The 20113-nt window shown below is 41.5% G+C and overlaps 1 protein-coding gene across 13 annotated transcripts in view; it reads left to right on the forward strand.

Moving 5' to 3' along the window:
- Positions 1-20113, forward strand: part of cacna1g (calcium channel, voltage-dependent, T type, alpha 1G subunit) — a 208763-nt gene that overhangs the window by 147863 nt on the left and 40787 nt on the right. For 8 of the 13 annotated variants that reach the window (XM_086302859.1, XM_086302856.1, XM_086302857.1 and 5 more), the window contains 5 exons: positions 3657-3783; positions 4498-4623; positions 4758-4847; positions 5310-5502; positions 7191-7241. In XM_086302859.1, coding sequence (XP_086158985.1) covers positions 3657-3783; positions 4498-4623; positions 4758-4847; positions 5310-5502; positions 7191-7241 — 587 coding nt within the window. Of the gene's footprint in view, positions 1-3656; positions 3784-4497; positions 4624-4757; positions 4848-5309; positions 5524-7190; positions 7242-20113 lie in introns of all 13 variants that reach the window. The other 5 variants (XM_086302851.1, XM_086302852.1, XM_086302858.1 and 2 more) reach the window with 2 other exon arrangements.

Below are 20113 nucleotides of genomic sequence, written 5' to 3' on the forward strand. Positions count from 1 at the left end.
CCTACCCCAAAACCCTCTCCACGTTCATCATTAGTTATAGCTGCCACCGAGCTCCATCGCAGGCAGACCGGAGTGTCGAGGTCAGAGAGAGCCAGCAGGTTGCTTTTATCGATGAATCCCCTGCTGTGGTTGACCTCGATCGGATCAGCCTTTTGAGCACATCCGTCAGTTGATGATGATGTAATTACCTCAATGCTGGTGGCCTAATTGACTTATAACATATAATTACAAGTGCCTAACCCTGCGATGTGACATGTCACTGTCTTTCTTTTGCATTTCCGTAAGCACAATGAGAGATTGGGCTGAAGCGATGATGAGGAACGCCAGCTGGGGGCTGAAAAGGAGAAGAAAATTCACAGAGCTAGGTGGAGTGACAGGCAAAGTTCTGACCAAAAAAAAAGTGAGAAAAAAAGCAAGAAAAGAAGAGCTGCCTCATTTTTTATTCCCTCTGTATTCCTGCAACTCACCAGCCCTCCTCTCCTCCCTCTGTTCCCTATTTCTATCTCTCGGCGTCGCTTAATTACACCCAGTGTTTGCACTGTGGGAGTACGGCTGCCACTTATTGCCCTACTTGTTGTTCCCTTTACTCCGTGTGAGGAATAAGCTGGTGGTGGAAGAAGAGGAAGTGGGAGAGAGAGAGATGGGTGGTGCATGTGTGCAGGTGGTGAGGATCGTGGCACGCTCCTCATTGCTCCTTTGTGCGGTGCAAAACAAGGACACCGCCATGAAATTATGCAGAAGGTAAATCAGACAAAGCAAACTTCTTTCTCTCCTTCTGCTCTCTCCGTTCAGCTTCCCCTCATCCTCCTTTTTGTGCCATATGCAAATAGACATAACGGAGAGAAGCCCACTGCAGCGTGTCCTTCATGTACCGCATCATCAGAGTGTATTGACTTAGAGTGAGAGCCTCGTCTCTCCATAGTTTCTCTCCTTAATAAGCCTTTTCACTTCAGCGTACTTGTTAGAGTTTGGTTTGAAAGGACGTGAAAAGGTACAGAGGCTCGTCTGAGGTGTTCATATGCGACTCAGCAGTGTGCGGGAACTACAGCAAACTGGTCAAAAATGTTCAATTATTCAGGCTACTCAACACACAACCACTTGAATAGGTCGGTTATGTGTATTTCAAAATAGACGTGTCTTTTCAGAGATCTGAACGTTATGAGTTGTCTGTCCTTCCATGGTAAATGGACTTTTCTTCTACTTGAAGGGTGCACCCTACTCTCTGCCTATGACAGGTGGGATAGGTTCCAGCCCTGCCTCGTGACCCTGAATTAGATTATTGGAAGAAAATGGTTGGATGGTGCTTGGAAGTGTTATTTACACTTAGTTAAGTTTTAAAAAGTTGAAAAGAACTAAGCTAATATTATGCAAGTAACTTAACGTCTTTTCTTCGGCTGAACGTCTAATATTTACTAAATACTGAGGGCTAAACTGTTTCCCCACAGTCCATCTCTCTCCTGGCACTAGCAGCAGCAGTGTGTCTAAAGCACTGCGCAGTTAGAGCTGAAGCTACATGACACACAGCTGCCACACAGCATGCAGTATTGTTGGGTGGATGCTAGTCTGTTAACTCCTGAAAGCAATGACTCTTAACAACTTTTCTGGTGGAAACCAAGCATTGCTCTGTGTCCTATTCAGTTTAGTAAAACTGTAGTAAAAAGTTAATAAAGTCACTTGGTAAATTTAAGTAGGTAAATGGAATAAGTTTAATCAAATGCTTTAAAATCCACCATGAAAAGAAATATGAGTAAAACCTGGACGTCATTTGGTCTTTTTTTTTTTTTTTTTTTTTTTTACCAGAAATGACTACAGACTGAAACTGGACTTTGATCAGTGTCATTGCCAAGGGACTGAATGCAAACATGCTGTCAAAGAACAGGAGAATGACTCCCTGGAGACATTCACAGTTGCACTCCTTGAGTACTAGTGCCCTCTATAGGCCAGATGTGGAGCCTCAGCCTATTATGGCAGTGAGTCAAACACATTGGAGCCACTTTGGTCCTGAGCACATTACAGTATTTTGGACTCTCACAGAGACTGAACCACTAAATATTAAGACCAAATGTGAACAGGACCTGGGGTGTTCTTTTGAAGATGGTGAGTGGAAACCACAATGTGAGGGAGCACTACCAGCCACCACAAGGTTTTTCACTTTTAACAACAGTGTCTATTTACACCAGAAAGACACCAAAGACAAATAAATCAATTTCAAATTTTTGCCCTAGATGCAAAGTTATAGCCAATAACATGTAAAAATTCAAACATTGCAAAGAGATTCTTAAAGAGATTCTCAGATTTGAGATCCCTCGCTCTGCTAGATTAACCTTTTTTAGACAACACGTCCCATTTCCTGTTTGCCTAAAGAAAGAATCTGCTGTGAATACTGGCAATAAATATGTCTACGCTGATTAAAGCAATCTCCTCTGACATGTTTTGAGGCTGTGACATCGATTGGTTTCTGTACTCACATGTTGAAGCTTCAACATTTGGTTGTTGCCATGTTTGTTTATTTGCATCCAGACGCAGCCATGTTTAGACTACAGTGTGGAGCACAAAGGTGCTAATGCAAACAAGTTTCTTTAGCATGCTATAGCCATAATCTTTATAGTTGTAACTCACAGATATACTGTTTAACTCGGTGAAAATGAAGCACAAGCCTGCTGGGTAGTCTTTAATACAAATCATGCCTTCTTATTTTGTCAGATTAGAAATATACTCCAAGAGGCGCTGATAATAGAAAACGAATGGAGAAGTTCAGTTTAGTGAAGTAGCTGAGGTTAAGCCTTATACCACATCTAATAGCTACACCTGTCTTCCCTAACTTTAGACCAAATGGCACATACACACACAAATGGTTGAAACATTCAATAAACAAATAGTTAAAATAGCAAAAAGCAGTGAAGTGCAGGCAGGAAAAAAAGGGCAGCCACTGACTTGTAATTCTCTGATCAGGGCTATTGATCACTGCGACCTTGGTCAGTCTTGGCTCCTTATTATCTCATGTCTTCTCTTAATGTGCTATCGACTGTTCTATCACTCAATTGTCAGCCTGGAGAAAAACATACAGTGTAGACAAAGACAAATAGACAGTGGCAGAGAAGATTATCGCCTCAGCGGCTTTGGCTGCTGAGAAACTGTGTGGCAGTTTGTTTTTTAATCACCTGATCACCTCATATGTTTAGTGCTTGCTTGAAGAGAAAGCCCGTGCAGGCGAGCGCGTTACCCGTTAGGTTCCGTGTAGTATCTGTGTATTGAGTTTCTCCCTGTCAGAGAAGCACAGCTGCTGTGCAGTGCAGTGCCAGGTGCCCTGCTGGTGCTAATGAACCATCCTCATCAGTCCAGTAGCTTAATTAGAAGACTCTGTTTCTTTGACTGCAATAAGCAAAGAGATGTGTTTTTAAAGAAAAGAAAAGAGGGAGCAAATGAGAGACACAGCAAATAAACAAACTGCGATGGAGGGAGGGGCTGCGTGCGTGTCTAAAAGTGCCTGAAGTGAAGGCCTGGGGGTAGGGGGCATGATGAGGTTGCGGGTTGGATCGCTGCAGGCATCCATTCTCCATCTGGTGTGAGCTGCACAGTAACTGACCTAAGAGTGTCCTGCACAAACCCCCACACACACATAGTGCATTAATGCCTCATTGTGTGCCATGTTCCAGCGTGATCAGCAGAGCCCCGGGCCTGAAGCTGGTGGTAGAGACCCTGATGTCGTCCCTGAAGCCCATCGGCAACATCGTGGTCATCTGCTGTGCCTTCTTCATTATCTTTGGCATCCTGGGAGTACAGGTGAGAGGGGAGGGGGAAATGGAGAGTATACGCACAGACCTAATGAGAAGACTCTGTAAGCCTGCTTGAGCAATTTGACATGTGATTGAATGCTCGCGCAGGTCTCCACCCTCTCCCGAACCATCTTGGGTGTATGTACATCTGGAAGGGCTATCAGAAAAACAGCTATTTTTTTATGCACTGTCCGACTTATAACTCATAGGCCTGGACGCTTATGTATGCTTATGTGGCCGCAATGAGTTTTCATGGCTAACAGCCCAAGGATCAATCCATACCAACAAGCTCTGTGGCCTTGGTGTAGTTCCAACTCCTGTTTGTCTGCCATCAGGACATTAATGTCCTTTAACCATCTGTCCAAGTAAAGTAAGGTCATAAAGGGTTAATGGCTGTTATGACACCATGAGGCAGCAGTTGGAATATTCACTCATGAAGTGCAGAATTCAACCTCCAGTGTTCCCAACGCTACCGATCCATATGTTGTCGCTCAGTGTCGATGTGCTTTTGGAGCTTTTTATAGCTTCAGTAAAGAGCATACACACTTTGCAAAGTCCCATATCACCCTAAATCGTGTAATATGAAACACATACTCTCAGGGTTGAACTAAAGCTTTCAAAACCTGGAGTCCAATCACAGCAGGGTCACCTATAAGCCATACAAACTTAACAGTGTTTTTGTGGTGGTTCAAATGTATGTGTGTGTGTGTTTTCTCCTCAGCTTTTCAAGGGAAAATTCTTCATTTGTCAAGGAGAGGATGCAAGGAACATCACCAATAAGTCAGACTGCTTGCAAGCCAGCTATAAGTGGGTCAGACACAAGTACAACTTTGACAACCTAGGACAAGTAAGACATTCGAAATGTCAAGATTCCTGATGGACAGATGCATGAATAAAAAAAACTGATGATGCTGATCACGTTTTTCAACGATTTTTAACTTTAGTCCGTGTTTACGTTTCAACCCTGTCATCCTTTCTCAGGCCTTGATGTCTCTCTTTGTGCTGGCGTCAAAAGATGGATGGGTCGACATTATGTACGATGGGCTTGATGCTGTGGGAGTTGACCAACAGGTAAATGTTAAATTGCGCACACAAAATGTTGGCAAGTCCCTTGGCTGTTCAATATAATTTCTGGATTTCGTCTAATACAGCCGTACCTGGCAGGCAGTCATTACTTAGAATGAGTGATGAAGACTTCTTAATGTAAAAAAAAAAAATCCTCCACATAGAGCTAAAAGAAGATTGATGTTTCCGTCTGCAGCAAGAGCCCTGCACAGAACAGAGCAGGCAGCAATGACAATAGAATAAGACACTGAAGACGTCAGATACAGTATGAAAGGAGGAGGTTGCAAAGCAGGTTGCAGCTACAAAGCACTTGTGAGTAAGGTAAAGCAGCTTTGCTAGTTCGATTACCTGGGCCATCAGCTGACGTGGGCGGGCATCAACATCAGCTGATCTAACCTGATTGTGTCTGACCCGGGTTTGCAGCCAGCCTGAATTAACGTCCTTCCTGATTTTTCTGTTGTTTTTCAGCCTATAATGAACTACAACCCATGGATGTTGCTCTACTTCATCTCCTTCCTCCTGATCGTCGCCTTCTTCGTGCTCAACATGTTTGTAGGCGTGGTGGTGGAGAACTTCCATAAATGCCGGCGCCACCAGGAGGCCGAGGAGGCCAAACGCAGGGAGGAGAAGAGACTGAAACGCATGGAGAAAAAGAGACGGAGTAAGGAGAAGGAGCTGGCTGGTCGGTAGTCTTTCCACATCTTTCTGAGTCCTGCTTGATTCGAGCTTGAGCCTTTTTTTTTCCTTTTTGCTTTTTAATTTGATTTGGCCGAATACGGAAAAACGCAATTAGTGAGCTAGTATCAAATATAGTTGCTACTCTGCGGTAGAACTCCCTTTCCTTCGACCATCCTCTTTCCCTTTTACCGTGAGTAAAATGGAAAGAATTCTTAACCCAGTCTGGTGGTCACCTGCTCTGGCTCTGTTGAGTCTGCTGCAGGCTGTGGAGGCTTTTCTTCGACCCCAGCAATAATTAATCAAGCTGGATGTTAAGAAAAGCTCCCACAATCGGCAGGCTCGCAGAATTAGGACTGATGACCGCTGGAGTTAGCCGCCACCCTTTCCCTCCTCCCTTAACTTGCCTGGTCTACCGTAGACACCGTGCTTGGGATGGCCCCTTGGAGCATGCCCAGTGAGTGCTGACAGATGGGGCTTGCATGGTGGTGGGTATACAGAGCTAGAGGGAGGGGGAGTCAATGATTTCATCACCGTGGCCCGAAAAGGAGATGACCCCCCCTCCCTTCCTCTCTTCTGCATGCGGTTTAGTACAGCCGGAGGAGCAGGGATAGACCAAAATCTGGAAGAAAAGGAGGAAGAGTTTCAGCTGTAGCTTGTGAGATTTGCGAAGGAGTTAGAGCTAATTTCACGCCTGTCCCACCCTCACCTCCGGCTGTATAGGAGTTGATGACAAACTGCTTTTTTTTTTTTTTTTTTTTACCTATTTTAATACTTTCCACTGCCTCCTACACCCCACAAAACAGTGCTAGCTTCTGCTAGCATTACCCTTCTTGGGAATTTGAGGCCTATACTCATGCCTGTACAGTATTTTGCCGAATCTATTCCAAAGGCACTTTTTTATATATATATGTCTATATTTTGTACAAGGAGCAGTGGACACTTTTTTTTTTAAGCCAAAAGGCAAAAAACCCAAACCTTTTCATTTCTTTTATATATATATAATTTTATTTGATAACCGGAATGTTTCCGTCGAGCTCTTGAGAAATACAGATGGAAATTGATCTTGCTTTTACAGGAGGTGTCCGCCAAGGCTATCTCATCCAATCAAGAAACTCACCCCCGACCCTGTCACACACAGTCTACGTGTACACACAGTATATGTCAAGAGGCCCTTTTAACTCGTCTTCTTCTACATCTCTGAGTTTCTTTCCCTGCTTTTTTTTTCTCCTTCTCTGATTTTTTTTCATTGAAACGGTTCTCTTCTTAATTTCTGGCTCAGTATTTTTTGCCAGGATGCTTTTTTGTTTTGGTCTTTAGGGTGGCTAAAGGGCAGTTGATTCCTTAGTAAAACGGCAATACGAAAATGAAAAGTTGCTCATAACAGTTGCAGTTGTAACTCGACAATTTGTAAAGCGGGTGTTTTTGAAACCTTTGGTTTGTGACATGTGAACGTTTTTCATCCAAAGAACTGGACTCAGAATCTCTGGAAAGACGAAAATAACCATAGGCACACAAACCAGCTTAACCTTTCATCGCTACCTTCTAAGCCTTACTCCATCCCTCTTTCCCTCTTTCTATCTCTTTGACTCTCTTCTGTCTCTAACTTTCAGCCATCTTTCCTTTCTCGCTTTCTTCGGCCTCTGCCTGACTAACACGCTCTCATTCCTCTAGATTTATTGGTTCCGGGGGTGAGTTGGGCCCTCTCTGACGGCACACTGAAAGGTACAGAGTTTCCAGCATGTTCTGTGTGTCCCTTTTTAAAACCCCACACCGCCACCGACCACGACCACCCATTAACGGTGGCTAGGGTTAATAAGTTCAATGATCACGGGAGGTAGGGCCCCATCTTGCGTCCCCGCCCCCCTGCCTCTCTCCCATCAGCTCTCAGTCCGCTGGACATGCTGTTACCTGTTTTCTCTGTCGTGCCTTTGTCTTTCACAGCTCTTCCACACCGCTCGTGATCCATCCACTGTTCACAGCACCGCACCGCTGCTGCTGCACCACCAACACCACAAGAAAGGAAGACTTTGGTGTAAAATTTAATTAGTAGGGAAACTCAGGTGGCGAGAGGGAGAGAAGGGAAAAAGATGTTTCCACATAAGAATTCCAGAGTTTCCTTTAGTGTTTTCCAGACAGACGTGGTGTAATTCTCTCAGTATATGCTTATGATGCTCTTTTCTTTTAGTTACAATAATATTTTTTCTCAGCACCAAAGCCATTTTGTCATTTGAAAGCGTGGTGACATTTTTAGAAAAAAGTGTTGCAAACTGAGAACATAAATGTTGTAATGGGCATAGAAGTATACTTTAGCATAGCTGTGCTTTAAGCTAACTCTTATTGTCAGCATGCTAACATACGTAGATTCGATAAACGCAGTATTTGACATTTATATTATTTAGTTTACTGTTTGATTGAAACACAAACCTCAAGGTGGTACTGGAGGAAACTTCTCGACATCACTATAGTAAACAAACGTTAACATAGAAGTTTAAGTAAGTAAAATTGAGCTGTCGGTGGCTCTGGACGAAAAGTCGCTACCACACTCGCTAGTCATTCATCATCTTTGATTCAAACAAGACTGTAAACACTTTGTTCGATATTTCACTCTGAATGAAAGTGATCAGCTGGTAAGTGGAGTCATGAAGTTAGTAAAACCAGCCAAGAATCTATAAGCAGCTCTACTTTGACTTTGAGATCTCAGCAATCTTTTGTTTTCTTGGTTTAGTGCAGCTAAACTCAGATAAGCGTAGCGTGACAGATGCTTACTTTGATGACACCAGCATTATGTAGGAGTAGGTCACGGATAATAGGTACTGATTTGTAAATAACTGGAGATGTGTCACGGCGAGATGTGCCGGTGTGTTTGTTAGAGCGGACCCGAAAGCAGACACTGGAGGAAGGAGCTGGTTTGCAAACAGAAGGCGAGCCTTTATTTCAGCTGAAAACATGAAACTATGAAACACCAAGAATAACTATGAGAAACTATAACTGACTATGATAACAAAAGGTAAAACTATGAGTATGACTCAGACTGTGACTGGGACTAGATGATATGAGGGAAATTGGCAGACGTCCCGACAATGAACAGTAAGAGACACATGACTTAAATACACACATGAGGTGATCAGGGGAAGTGGAGACACAGCTGACTAGGATGAACATAATGATGCACAGGAAATGTAAACTAAAACACAAAGACATGGAAACTGGACTTTCAAAATAAACAGGAAAACATGACAAGACACAGGCATGACAGCATTAACCAGGCAGACCAGAAACATGACAGATAAGACACAATAAACCACAAGGGGAACTGTAACACATGGGAAGATGACCCAAAGGAGACCTGCTAAACAATGAATAACTACAACTAAGGAACCCAGGATCTAAAAGTACTAACTATAAACAATGAATATCAAAATACAAGAAAACACAAAGCGCTGGGTCATACGACCCCGGACTGTGACAACATGAATAACTTGAGCTTGATATAATATATCAACAGTATATTTCTAACTAGGCAGCTCATTCTCTTTCTCTTCATACTTTATTTAAAGATAGAACACATTTTGGGGTCGACTTGAAAGAAAGGTAGATGTGAAATGTAAAAGTGAGGTCAGAGGTCAAATGTGACCTGATCTTAGCTGTAAACTATAATGTGATGTTAAGAATCCCCATATACCAGATCTTTTCCTACATTTTGCCAATACAAACAAAGGCAGCTGGATTTTAAGCAGAATTTTAAAGATAAAAGACATTTTAATGAAGGTTTGACCTAATTTGACCTTGAGGAGAGGTCATATATCATTCCCTGTATGCCTATATATTGTCAATACAAACAATGGCAGTAAGAAAAATAGTTTTAAATAGCTCTGTGCAACATTTCTATTACTTTGACTTTCAAATCAGCCTACTGAATTTAGTGAAGCCCTGCAAGGGACGTTGGAGAAAGAAGAAAAAAAAAAAGATGGACTTTTGCGAGATGTCCCTTGCAGGGCTCCGTAGTAAGCACATCAAATAAACAGGGCATGAAGTTTTCTAAACTTGATGTTTAATAAAAAAGTCTTTTAATTTTCTCAGTTTCCCCCGCTGGTATCAAAACCTGCACTGAGTATTTCAGCATCAAGTTTGAAATTCTAGTACCGCAAGCTGCGACAACACTAGATGATAATACCGATCCTTTTTTGTTTTACACCGTTTACCATTTAGTAACAAGTTCTGGCAAACCTATTCGGTACTGACCAAAAAAGTTACTGACCTATCAAAACCAATAGGAAAGAAGCTAAAGACCAGTTTTGATTACTCAGAACTATTCGTTAAACTTTAATAATGTGTTGGATTTCTCTCTCTTGCGTTGTGTCTTGTAACTTCAGCTCACTGCTGTCACTATAGATTGGTACCAAAAAGGTACAGGTAAAATTATCTATTAAGGCTTACCAGCCTCTATTAAAAGGCCACAGAGATTCAATCAAGAAATTCCTGTTATTTGGTCCCTGAATCTTTGCTTAGTTTAGAAATCTTCATTTAGGACATCCAGAATCAGAATGTGTAGATGTTGCTATATTATTAAACTGAAATCAGCTCCAGCTTGTTTCGCTCAAGGGTTTAAACTGTTCCTTTGGTCTATTTCTACTTCATCACGTGTGCATCGTTATTAAATCATGATCTCAAATAGAATAAAAGAATGTCCGATTCACTAGGAAACACTGTGTGCAAAGGTCGCATCGGTATGAGTTGTGATTAGCTGAGACCACAGCAGGTTTGTTCACAGCAGCTGCCTCTTGTTGGGCATAAAAGGTCATCCTGGGGCGGTGTGACCACTGCCTGAATTGTCACAAGTAGTTTCCATGGAAATCTGCTAAAGGTATTGTTATGAAAGATGGAAGCTCGTGAATGAGAGTTTGTGTGAGTAGGCTTAGCTATATCCCGATGGTCCCATCATCGCCTCGGTTTACTTACAGCAGGTAAGCTGGAGTGGTGTCTGTTAATTTGCGGCACGTTCCTGGAAGGTAGACCCGGCTGTGTTGCTTCATATTCTTGTGTGCATATGAGTGTGTCGGGGAGCAGATGGCTGCAAAACAGGTTGTGAAATATGCAGGAGCAGCTATCTCATCCTCAAATCCCCCCCTCCCCCCCCCCTCCCTCCTCTCAGTGTGGATGAATGTCTGACCCCCACAGCCTCTCTGTTGATCCTTTTTTGCCTCAGTGTCTTGTAACATTTAGGTAGTTTTACCCAAAAGGTAATTACAGTACTGACACAAACACAAAAGTCCCACAGAAAAACTGCGTATGTGTATTTGAGGTGTCCTGCACACTCCACACTGAGGTGCATTAAGATTTCCACTGATGATGCAGGGAGGAGGAGAAGATATGTACGTGGGTGGAGGAGGTGGCAGAGATACACAAACACTGTATCAGGCTGTAATAATGCAGTGATGTAAGCACAGACAGGTGCACGCTGAAGAAGAAGTGGCGATGCATTGTGACATGCAGAGAGCGAGTGCAGAAACACCTAAGGCTAAACTTGAAACTCTGCCCTGTTGTTGGAGTTGACTTGTTGTGTTGAGTCACAGTCAGCTGGCTGTGGCAGACACATCAAGTGAAGCTACAGTGCACTGCATGGTGTATGCAGCAAATTGTAAATATAGCTGCGTGCTGCTTCCTCCCTCTCGAGGAGCTACCACAGTGATAGCGTTCTGGATCTTTTGACACACAGCGGCTTGCATCAGGGTAATGATGCTCTTAGTGTTGATGCCTGAGTCTATAGGCTGTTGGCTGTGATTATGCAGCCATAGTATTAAATTTAGTATTTAGTATTTAGTATTTATTTATTTATTGTCATTGTCAAGAACAATGAAATTGCGTTTGGGGCTTCCATACAACCCCAAAAAAAGAAGAAAATAATAAATAATAAGTAAATGTAGTCACAGTTACTCTATAAAAAACTCTATAATGTCTTTTACAGTAACAATTTGAAGCTTGTGGACCTGAGAAGAAAGGCCCAAGTTCCCAGACCCCATCGTGTTGTCAAATTAGTGTAGAAAGTCTAAAACTGAGAGGAATTCTACTTTCAAAAAATTGTAGGGTTGCAAAGGAAATCAGCATAATTTCACTGCACTGCTTGGTTAATTCTGCAGATCTGCTCGTTATCTGTATTCCATACTTCGAAGTAGCCAGCTACATTACCACTGTACATATTATAGAGCTACCAAAAATACTGCTGTAATACAGTTGTATACATGTATATTTTATACAGAGGAACCAAAACGCTACCTTCTTATACTGCACAGAAGTTGTAAGGAAGCGGTCAAACCAAATCATAGAGTTACAAAGTAAAAGCTAAACAATTAGAACAGAAACTATGAAACAAAGCCCAAGACATTCGCTTCCTCTTAGATGAAGTTTGATGACGTTTTTATTAGGGGTGCAACGATACACAAAATTCACGGTTCGGTTCGGTTCGATACTTTGGTGTCACGGTTTGATATTTTTTGATACAAAAAAATGTTCATGCTTTTTTAATTTGTCATTTATTAAAATTATAAATATATATTTTAACTCAAAATGTACAGTTTTTAAATGTAATGTTGCTGAAACAACAAAATAATAGTAAAAAATAAATCTATCTGATCGAGAAATCACTCATCTTTGGAAAAGAGAGTTTATTACAGAGAAATGTCTCTTTCCAAAATAAAAGCTATATAATACGCTTCTTCTGGGCTATATTCTCAGCAGCATATTAAACATATCAGGTCCCCATAAGGAGAATCATGTGCTAACGGCTGTCTAAATGACTCGGGTAAAGTTTGTAGCATGCGTGCTTGTTGTTTTTGTTTGCTTCCACTTGTCTCTGCACTAGGATGATGTCGGCGTAAATGTGCAGTCACATTCGTTGTGTTTCCATTAGTGCTGTCAGGTTAATCTCGTTAAAATGACATTAACGCCACAACACGGCAAATCTCTGTTAACGAGCTAACTGCGCTAACACACTAGTTCCCACCCATGTAATTGAGCATTGTGTGGCACATCCGACATACTGTTTTACTTTTGTCCATGACGCGCTTACCTTCAGGGTCATACGTCACATGAAAACCAAAATAGTTCCAAAGGCCAGATCTGAATGAGGGTGGGGGAGGTTCAATTTGCCATGTTGCAATGAGCTTAGCTCCTGTCTTGCTAGCTTGAGCTGCACTCAGTGGATCTGCGCTCGACAGTGCAGCCTAGGTGGAGTAGTCGAACGCAGATCCACTGAGCTCTCAACACAGACAGCATCGTCAGAAGAAAAGTTGATAAAATAAATTAAAAATTTTGTATTGTTCGATACATATGCGTACCGAACCGAAAGCACTGTATCGAACGGTTCAATATCGATACGAACCCCTAGTTTTTACCCCTCAGTCTTAAGGATGATGGGGTATTGTTGTCATGGCTTTCGGGTGGCTTTTAAAACAGGATGTTTAAACTGATACCAGAGGTGCTAAAAGTCTTGGACATCTTGAAAAAATATTAATTAAAGTGATATAAAAGTGATGTACCAAACTGTAATGATGGCTGAAATAAGAGTAATGAAAAAAAGAGATGTATCCTTATAGAGGCATCATTGTAAAATCCACAGTAAGTTTGTAAAACACGGATATCTTTAATAAAACAATAATTTTCTTGTTCTGTTGTAGTATCTGCTTCTATCATTATTTGAGTGTGTTTACATATACATAATATGGACCAAAAGGCTAAACAGAGAATAAAAGTTGTAATTGGGAGCAGAGAGGAAAGTAACAAGCACGGTTTAGAGAAAAGCTTTGAAAGCTGCAGTACATTTGAATATTTGAAGGTGAATGTGTTGTGAATTTGTAAGGTGATGACATGCTAACTGTTTATGACTAGAATTTAAAGTCGTACTTTTAATGTGTATGTGTTTGTGCGTTCGTGTGTGTGTGTGCGCACACCATACTCCGGCTATAAGTCAAGTCTGAGGGAACCATGGTTCTGTCGTGTTAACAGATGGCCCTCGGCTTCCCAAACACGGCAAACAGATCGCGCTGTATCCCAAGCAGCTCTGGCTGGGTCAGCCCCCACATGAATTCACTCTATCATAACACACTTGTCATCACATCTCACCCCAAACAGTGAGCTGATCAAGAAATACAAGTGCAGGACAGCGTAATATAAACCCAGAATACTGCAAACAGTCGCACACAAACATGGCTATCTGTATACCTTCACATTGACTCTCTGCTGTTTATCTGTTAGGTTTAACAGCTGTCCCTTTTTGTAACTTTATCTTTTTGATATAGGATTGCATGATTTTAACACTGACCACATATGTTTTGAGCCGTTTCCATCTCTGTTGGTGGTCTCACGTTGCTGTGGAAACTGGCATATTTAAGAGCGGATTGCCAGCTGATACTTTTCTGTAAATCAGCCTCCTACTCTGAGCCCAACAACAACACTTTCATGCTGTTTATCCACTAACCTTTGTGTTGTGGAACATGGCAGATTAATATTATTATTAATATATCCTGTGAACTAAATGCAATGTCATTAGCAGCAGATTGCCTTAGTAAATCTAGTTTTTATTTTAGTTAACGAAAAAAAAGTTCATATCTAGTTGTAATTTTTAGTTTTGTGTTACTTAACCATAATAACCTTGTTGTTCCTCAATCAACTGTGTTAACATCAGCATAAAAACAGGAGCTTCACTGCATGGTTTTCCATGGTTAAGCAGCTCCTGTGGGTGTGATGTGTTGATGGCCCAGTAGTTTTGTCCTTATCCAGTCTTTAAATCTGACGTCATTAGCTATGTCTGGGCCCAAACTCCGCTGCAGGTCCCAAAGTCAAAAGATCACTGCGGGATAACTGAGTTGAAAAACTGTCTAAATTCCATCATCTTTAATAAAATGATCAGCGTTCTGCTCTACCAGGTGTAACAATTAAGTTTAACATCCAGGCATCCATGAAAATGGAATTTATTAAATTTAACAGAGTTAGAAGTTAGCAGGAAGTAAGCTCGCTAGTTTCCATCTAAATGAAACACACCATGTTCTGACTGAGGGATTTATGAAACAAATTAAGACGTACAGCTCTGCTATCACTTCCAACATAAATGAAGACAAGAAACATAATATAAACAGTGAAACTGGCGGATGAACGCTAACTTTTTTCCACTCGATAAAAGTTAACGTTCCCGATGGTTAAGGACAAATGCAATCACATGGCAGGATGCTGTAAACCAAACTTTAGTCAGGAGAACAACTGAGATAATGCATCCACAATACAAGGTTAATCATTAATATACTGCTGCATGCGCTGGGCTATAGTTACATCGTAGGGTTTTAATAACTGAGCTTTAAAATGAACAGCGGTAATAAAAACCGAGAGAGGCCCACAGTGATCACTGACTGTTTTTAGGGGCTTTTTGAGATTAAATAGAACAAGATACAAAGTATTAAAACATGTTAAAAGCACAACAGCCTTATTAAACGCAGGGTAGTTTGGGCCCGTAAGCAGGGTTCATCACGTCATCGCTTAAAGACGGGATAGTGAACACTCGTACATCCCTATAATAAGCTCATATTTCCCCATGTAGATTAATGAATTTCATGTTTATTTTTTTTTATAAATTCAAGTCACATACTAATAAGTGATAAAAAAACAAAACAATTAGTATGCTCTACTGCAGCGGTCCCTAAACCCCGGGCCATGGAGCGGTACCGGTCCGTGAGTCATTTGGTACCGGACCAATCGTTATTGTTATTTTTTTTAGCGTTTCTATCGTTAACTCGGTTTCCGTGGGTCTTTTCCTGTGTGTTATAAATAAATCTTCTTTTTTTTGTACCGGTACTGGTTGTATTCTGTTGTATTTATCCGTGACACCTTAAAGGCCGGTGTCTTTATTGTCAGACATAAACCAGTACGTGGCGCAAAAAAAGTTGGGGACCGCTGCTCTAATGAGTTCTTAGGCTTTTTTTCACTGAGCTCCAAATGCATGTAAATGTATATCGAGGTTCACAAAGTTTTCCAGCTTTTTAAACTTCTGACACCAACTATAAAGACACATTTTGCTTAGCATCACACAGAGGAAGTTTTTAAACTCAAGGGAAAACTTGACAGGGCTTCATTGCTTCCCCACATATATAACGGTTTCTCTATTTGCAAAAAGTGTGCCCACAGCGCTGCAGATAACTGCGCAGGTGGTTGATGTGGACAATATGACTGTTGTATTCTTCATGTCGAGTTATAAAACTTCACCATCTTAAGTTGGGTAGTTTATTCTTATGCCACGCTGCTAATCTTTGCTGTCGACACACGTCCAGCAGTTAACAAGAACACAAGGATAATGGGATCATCCCCTCTCACGTTGGTTTCCCTGGCACCAAAAACATACACTGTGACATCCAAAAAACATTAGCGTGGATACACAAAGCAGCTTGACATTCCATGAATAGCTTTCTTCATCTATTAGCTTGGCGCGCATACACATATACACAAGGAGCCACACAAAGCCAGCCGGTGCCAATCCATAGCTGTATCTGGGTCAGCACTAACAGAGATGAATCGAACAGAAGTTTCACATCGCCCCTCTTTCTTTCTTTCTTTCTATTCCATCGCTGTAGAAATGTAATTAATAACTGCAGCACTTTAGGGAGAGGGTGAATGGGAGAAGGAAGAGAGGCAACAAAAAAAAGTCTCAGAGGGGAGCAGGATGTGGGGGAAGGAAGTGAGAGACAGTTATATATCTTGGCAAGAAATCCCAGGGGTGTAAAAGTTTGATGCCACAAGGTGTAAGTAGCAGTGTTTAGTGAAGTGTTAAATGCGATGAATCTTTCATAACTTTTGGCGGTTAGCAGCAACTGGACGCTGTGTTACCTAGAACAGTAACCTAAACTGTAATAATATGTTTTGAAGTTACCTTATCCAGGATGCAGTGAATGAAGCTAATTTGTTTTGGTGCAATATTGCATATATTCATTAATCTCTGCTTGTGGTGGTGTGAATGAGGGATGATTGATATGTACTGAAAAAAGCGAGAATGCAGACTCAAAAATCAAAAAGCATCGAACTACTAATGAAGTTCATTCATTTGCACAGAAGGCAGCGTTTTAACTTTAATAAATGCTTCAACTGTTCTGACAGAGCATGTTGTAATTACATAGGTTGACTGAAAAGCTGCAAGTAATTTGTGGGAGCTCCGGGGGGGGATGCGCCAACAACACTCACTATGAATGTTTCATGTTGGAAACTTTCTCCATGAATATTTCATCTGCAGAAATGTCAAAAAGAGAGCAGCATGGAGCAGAGTGGGCAGACAGCCTAATATTGTAGCGCTGCCCTGCTGCACCGAAATGTAGTGATGAAAGAGACATGAGGCAGATTTTTTTTTCTTTCTTATTTCTCCTGGGCAGAGTTATTTATGCAGAGGGCCATAACTAAAAGCTGTATCTTAACCATTGTGTGTGTGTGGTTTAGTCAAGAAGAAACACTCAGTTGGAACGCCAAAAGCTGTGTCATGAGCTGCACGTGCTCATTGTTATGTTTGTCCGGGTCAAACAACATCATTTGACGAAATATATTTGTGACATTTTTCCACTTTTGTGTAGTTATGGGCTACTTGGTGGTAAAATATTCACTACCTTTTCTGATTTATTGTACTAAGTGGGGCAAGTTAGCATAACTGCTTGAGTTCTGCGGGTGATCTGCTAACAATGCAAAGACCAGTGCAGTCTATCAAAAGCAGCACAGATATTCAGTGTCAAGACTCAGTAAAGAGCTGCGGGGTAAAGCTAGCCTTGGCACAGCACTCATAGCTTTGAGTTACCCATCTGCAGTTATTACATGCTTGATCTGATAACAAATCCTTCTGGCTGTTTTTTTTTCTTGCATTATTATTTTAACACAATTTTTCTGTAAATTACCTGCTGCAAACTCATTTATGATTCATTTAAATATTCGTCTCCCCAAATTGTGTGTGCTAAGGAGGAAACTTGCAAAATACTTACAATACAATAAGGCCAGCTGTAACCCCCCCCCCCCCCCCCCCAAAATACTTAATTACATAATCTCGTTAAAATGACGTTAACGCCATAACTGCATTAACGCGGCAAATCTCCTTTAACAAGTTAACGCAGATCACCCCATGTGTGGAGCTGCACGGTGTCGACGCATTAGCGCAGTTAGCTCATTTACGCGTTAGCGCTGTGCAACCCCACGTTAATGCCATAACCGCATTGACGCGGAAAGTCTCCATTAGCGAGTTAATGCAGATCACCCCGTGCGTGGGGCTGCACGGTGTCAACGCGTTAGCGCGGTTAGCTCGTTAGCGCAGTTAGCTCGTTAGCACGGTTAGCTCGTTAACGCATTAGCGCCGTGCAGCCCCACTCACGGGTTGATCCGTGTTAACTCGCTACCGGAGATTTGCCGTGTTAATGCGGTTATGCCGTTAATGCCATTTTAACGAGATTAACTCTGACAGCACTAATAATTTTAATTTTTTTTTTTAGCACCAAAAAGAGCCCAGTGTGGTCCTTGATTTTTAGTGATGTAATCAGGATGATTAACTCAAAGCTTAAATACAGTGTAATATAATATGTATCATATACCATCTTCACCAACTTTGTTTAGTATATTAGCTTAGCAAGGTTGTGTGAACCTGATAGAAATGTCACTGATTGGTCGTTAATGTTAAATTTGTCAAGTTTTCATGAACCAAAACCTATTAGAAAAACGTTTCTTGCAAACTAAAACAGAGTAAATGGATTGTAGTCGTTGATGGTAACAATCTTGATAATCCCTCAGTCAAACTGAGGACCTTAAATGAGAACCTTAAATCTTATTTTCCCTTTTCAGATTTTGCGCACATATTTATGAGTGTTGAAGGGTTTTAGCATTCTTGTTGATTCAGGAACATGCGAGAATTTTGGCTTTTTGCCAAATAAAACAAGTGGAATCACAGTCTGTCAATGTTTAGTGCGTTGTTGTAAAAGCTTACTCGGACGTTTGATATGGGACCTTTTTCTTTCTGTTCTTAAAAGTAGATTAGAGCTTGTCTTAAAGTATGTATCAGTCTTTAGCAAGTATTGCAAATCTGTTATAGAGATGCCTTTTTGTGTGATTTACAGCTGTATGATGAATGGTTGTAACGCAAAATATTAGCTGAAAGTGTAGACAAATTCAAAAAGTTGGCATCAAATATCAAGTCCAGCCTTCGCCCAAGAAAGGGTGAAGACATTAAAATCAAGATCTTGCTGTTGTGCATATTGTCGCTCTCACCATAAACACATGCAGGTAAAGGAAGAAGGGTTAAACGCAGTCATTATGCTGTTATAAAGCTTCCCATCCGTCCTGTATCTTGTTCTCACCGTTTTCCCTGTTATTCCGCCTTCCACTCACTCTGTCCAATTGCTTGCATTCACCATTCAGTCCCCCATTTCAATTGGTCCATCCTGCTCAAGTATGACTCAGAAAGGTGTGTCGGTCTACTATGTGAACCAGCACAATGTGTGTCAGTGTGGGTGTGTTAAAGAGTGCTGGCACGAGTGGGTGTTACCATGCCCTGTCATTTTGAACGATGTCATGTTTCTTATTTACCTCTTCTCCTCTGGACTTTTCAGTTTGCTCTGCTGTTCCTCTGCGCTGCTCTCAAATCTGATGCGAATTCCGCTGTTTTTGTCTTTTTCTCACCACTGTGTCGCTTCCTGTCTCTTTTGATGTTCTAAGCAGGACAGCAGAGCATTCAGGAATTCCACTTAAATCTTTTTTTGACTGTAACTATTCATATTGACAATCTTTTTTTTTTCTTTTTTTTTTAGACTCAGTGTTTGCTGGATATCAAAAATGGACATCCGGTCCTTGACAATGACGGTTGACATATTTTTTTCCGGCAGATGCTGAGTCTCAAGGTTTATTACTGAACCATTCACCATGAAGGATAGGGGCATAAAAGCAGCCACTGCATCCACCCAAACACCTGCCCCATAACTGTGTTACTTATTTCCGTCCGACCTTTATAATGCATCGTAGCTGCTTTTACGTCCCGTGTCCTGCTCTTCCCTTCACAGCCATTCCCATTCCAAACTTTTAAGTCCAATTTAATCCCTACATCTCATCCTTTACTTCCATCCATATCAATTCACTCCTTATCCCACTATTCCAATCAGCTGTAAATGTCTGACAGAGCCTTCAGATACATTGAGAAGCGATCCAGCAGCCATTACACCAATGAATCAAAGCCAGAGCAGTGCCTCGTATTGTTTTCAGATTCATTGTCAGGCCTCCTTTTCATGAGAGTAGTCGACACGGCATCCCTTCCACCTCACAGCTTACTCAGGACACCCTCACATGATCACCAGGTTCTGAGAAACTTTAGGCACTTTTTGTTCCAGAACCATATGTCACATATCCAATCAAACCCAACCTGCCCTCACCCACACGGTCACAGGATACCCATAGTGCTGTGCTGTAGGGTTCTTTACCATCAGTCCGACAACCAAGGACCCTTATTTTGTCTGTATTTCCCAAAACAAGACCACCTCGAAAATGTATGCCTTCATGTTTTTGAGTGTGGCCACGTCCAAAAGCAACTGCCAGGCCAAAATCCT

Source organism: Aulonocara sp. 'chitande type north' Nkhata Bay, linkage group LG8 (assembly GCF_057382095.1).
Source record: "Aulonocara sp. 'chitande type north' Nkhata Bay isolate Kocher_YH1m ecotype deep benthic linkage group LG8, A_spYH_male_GT1.1, whole genome shotgun sequence".
Lineage (NCBI taxonomy): Eukaryota > Metazoa > Chordata > Actinopteri > Cichliformes > Cichlidae > Aulonocara > Aulonocara sp. 'chitande type north' Nkhata Bay.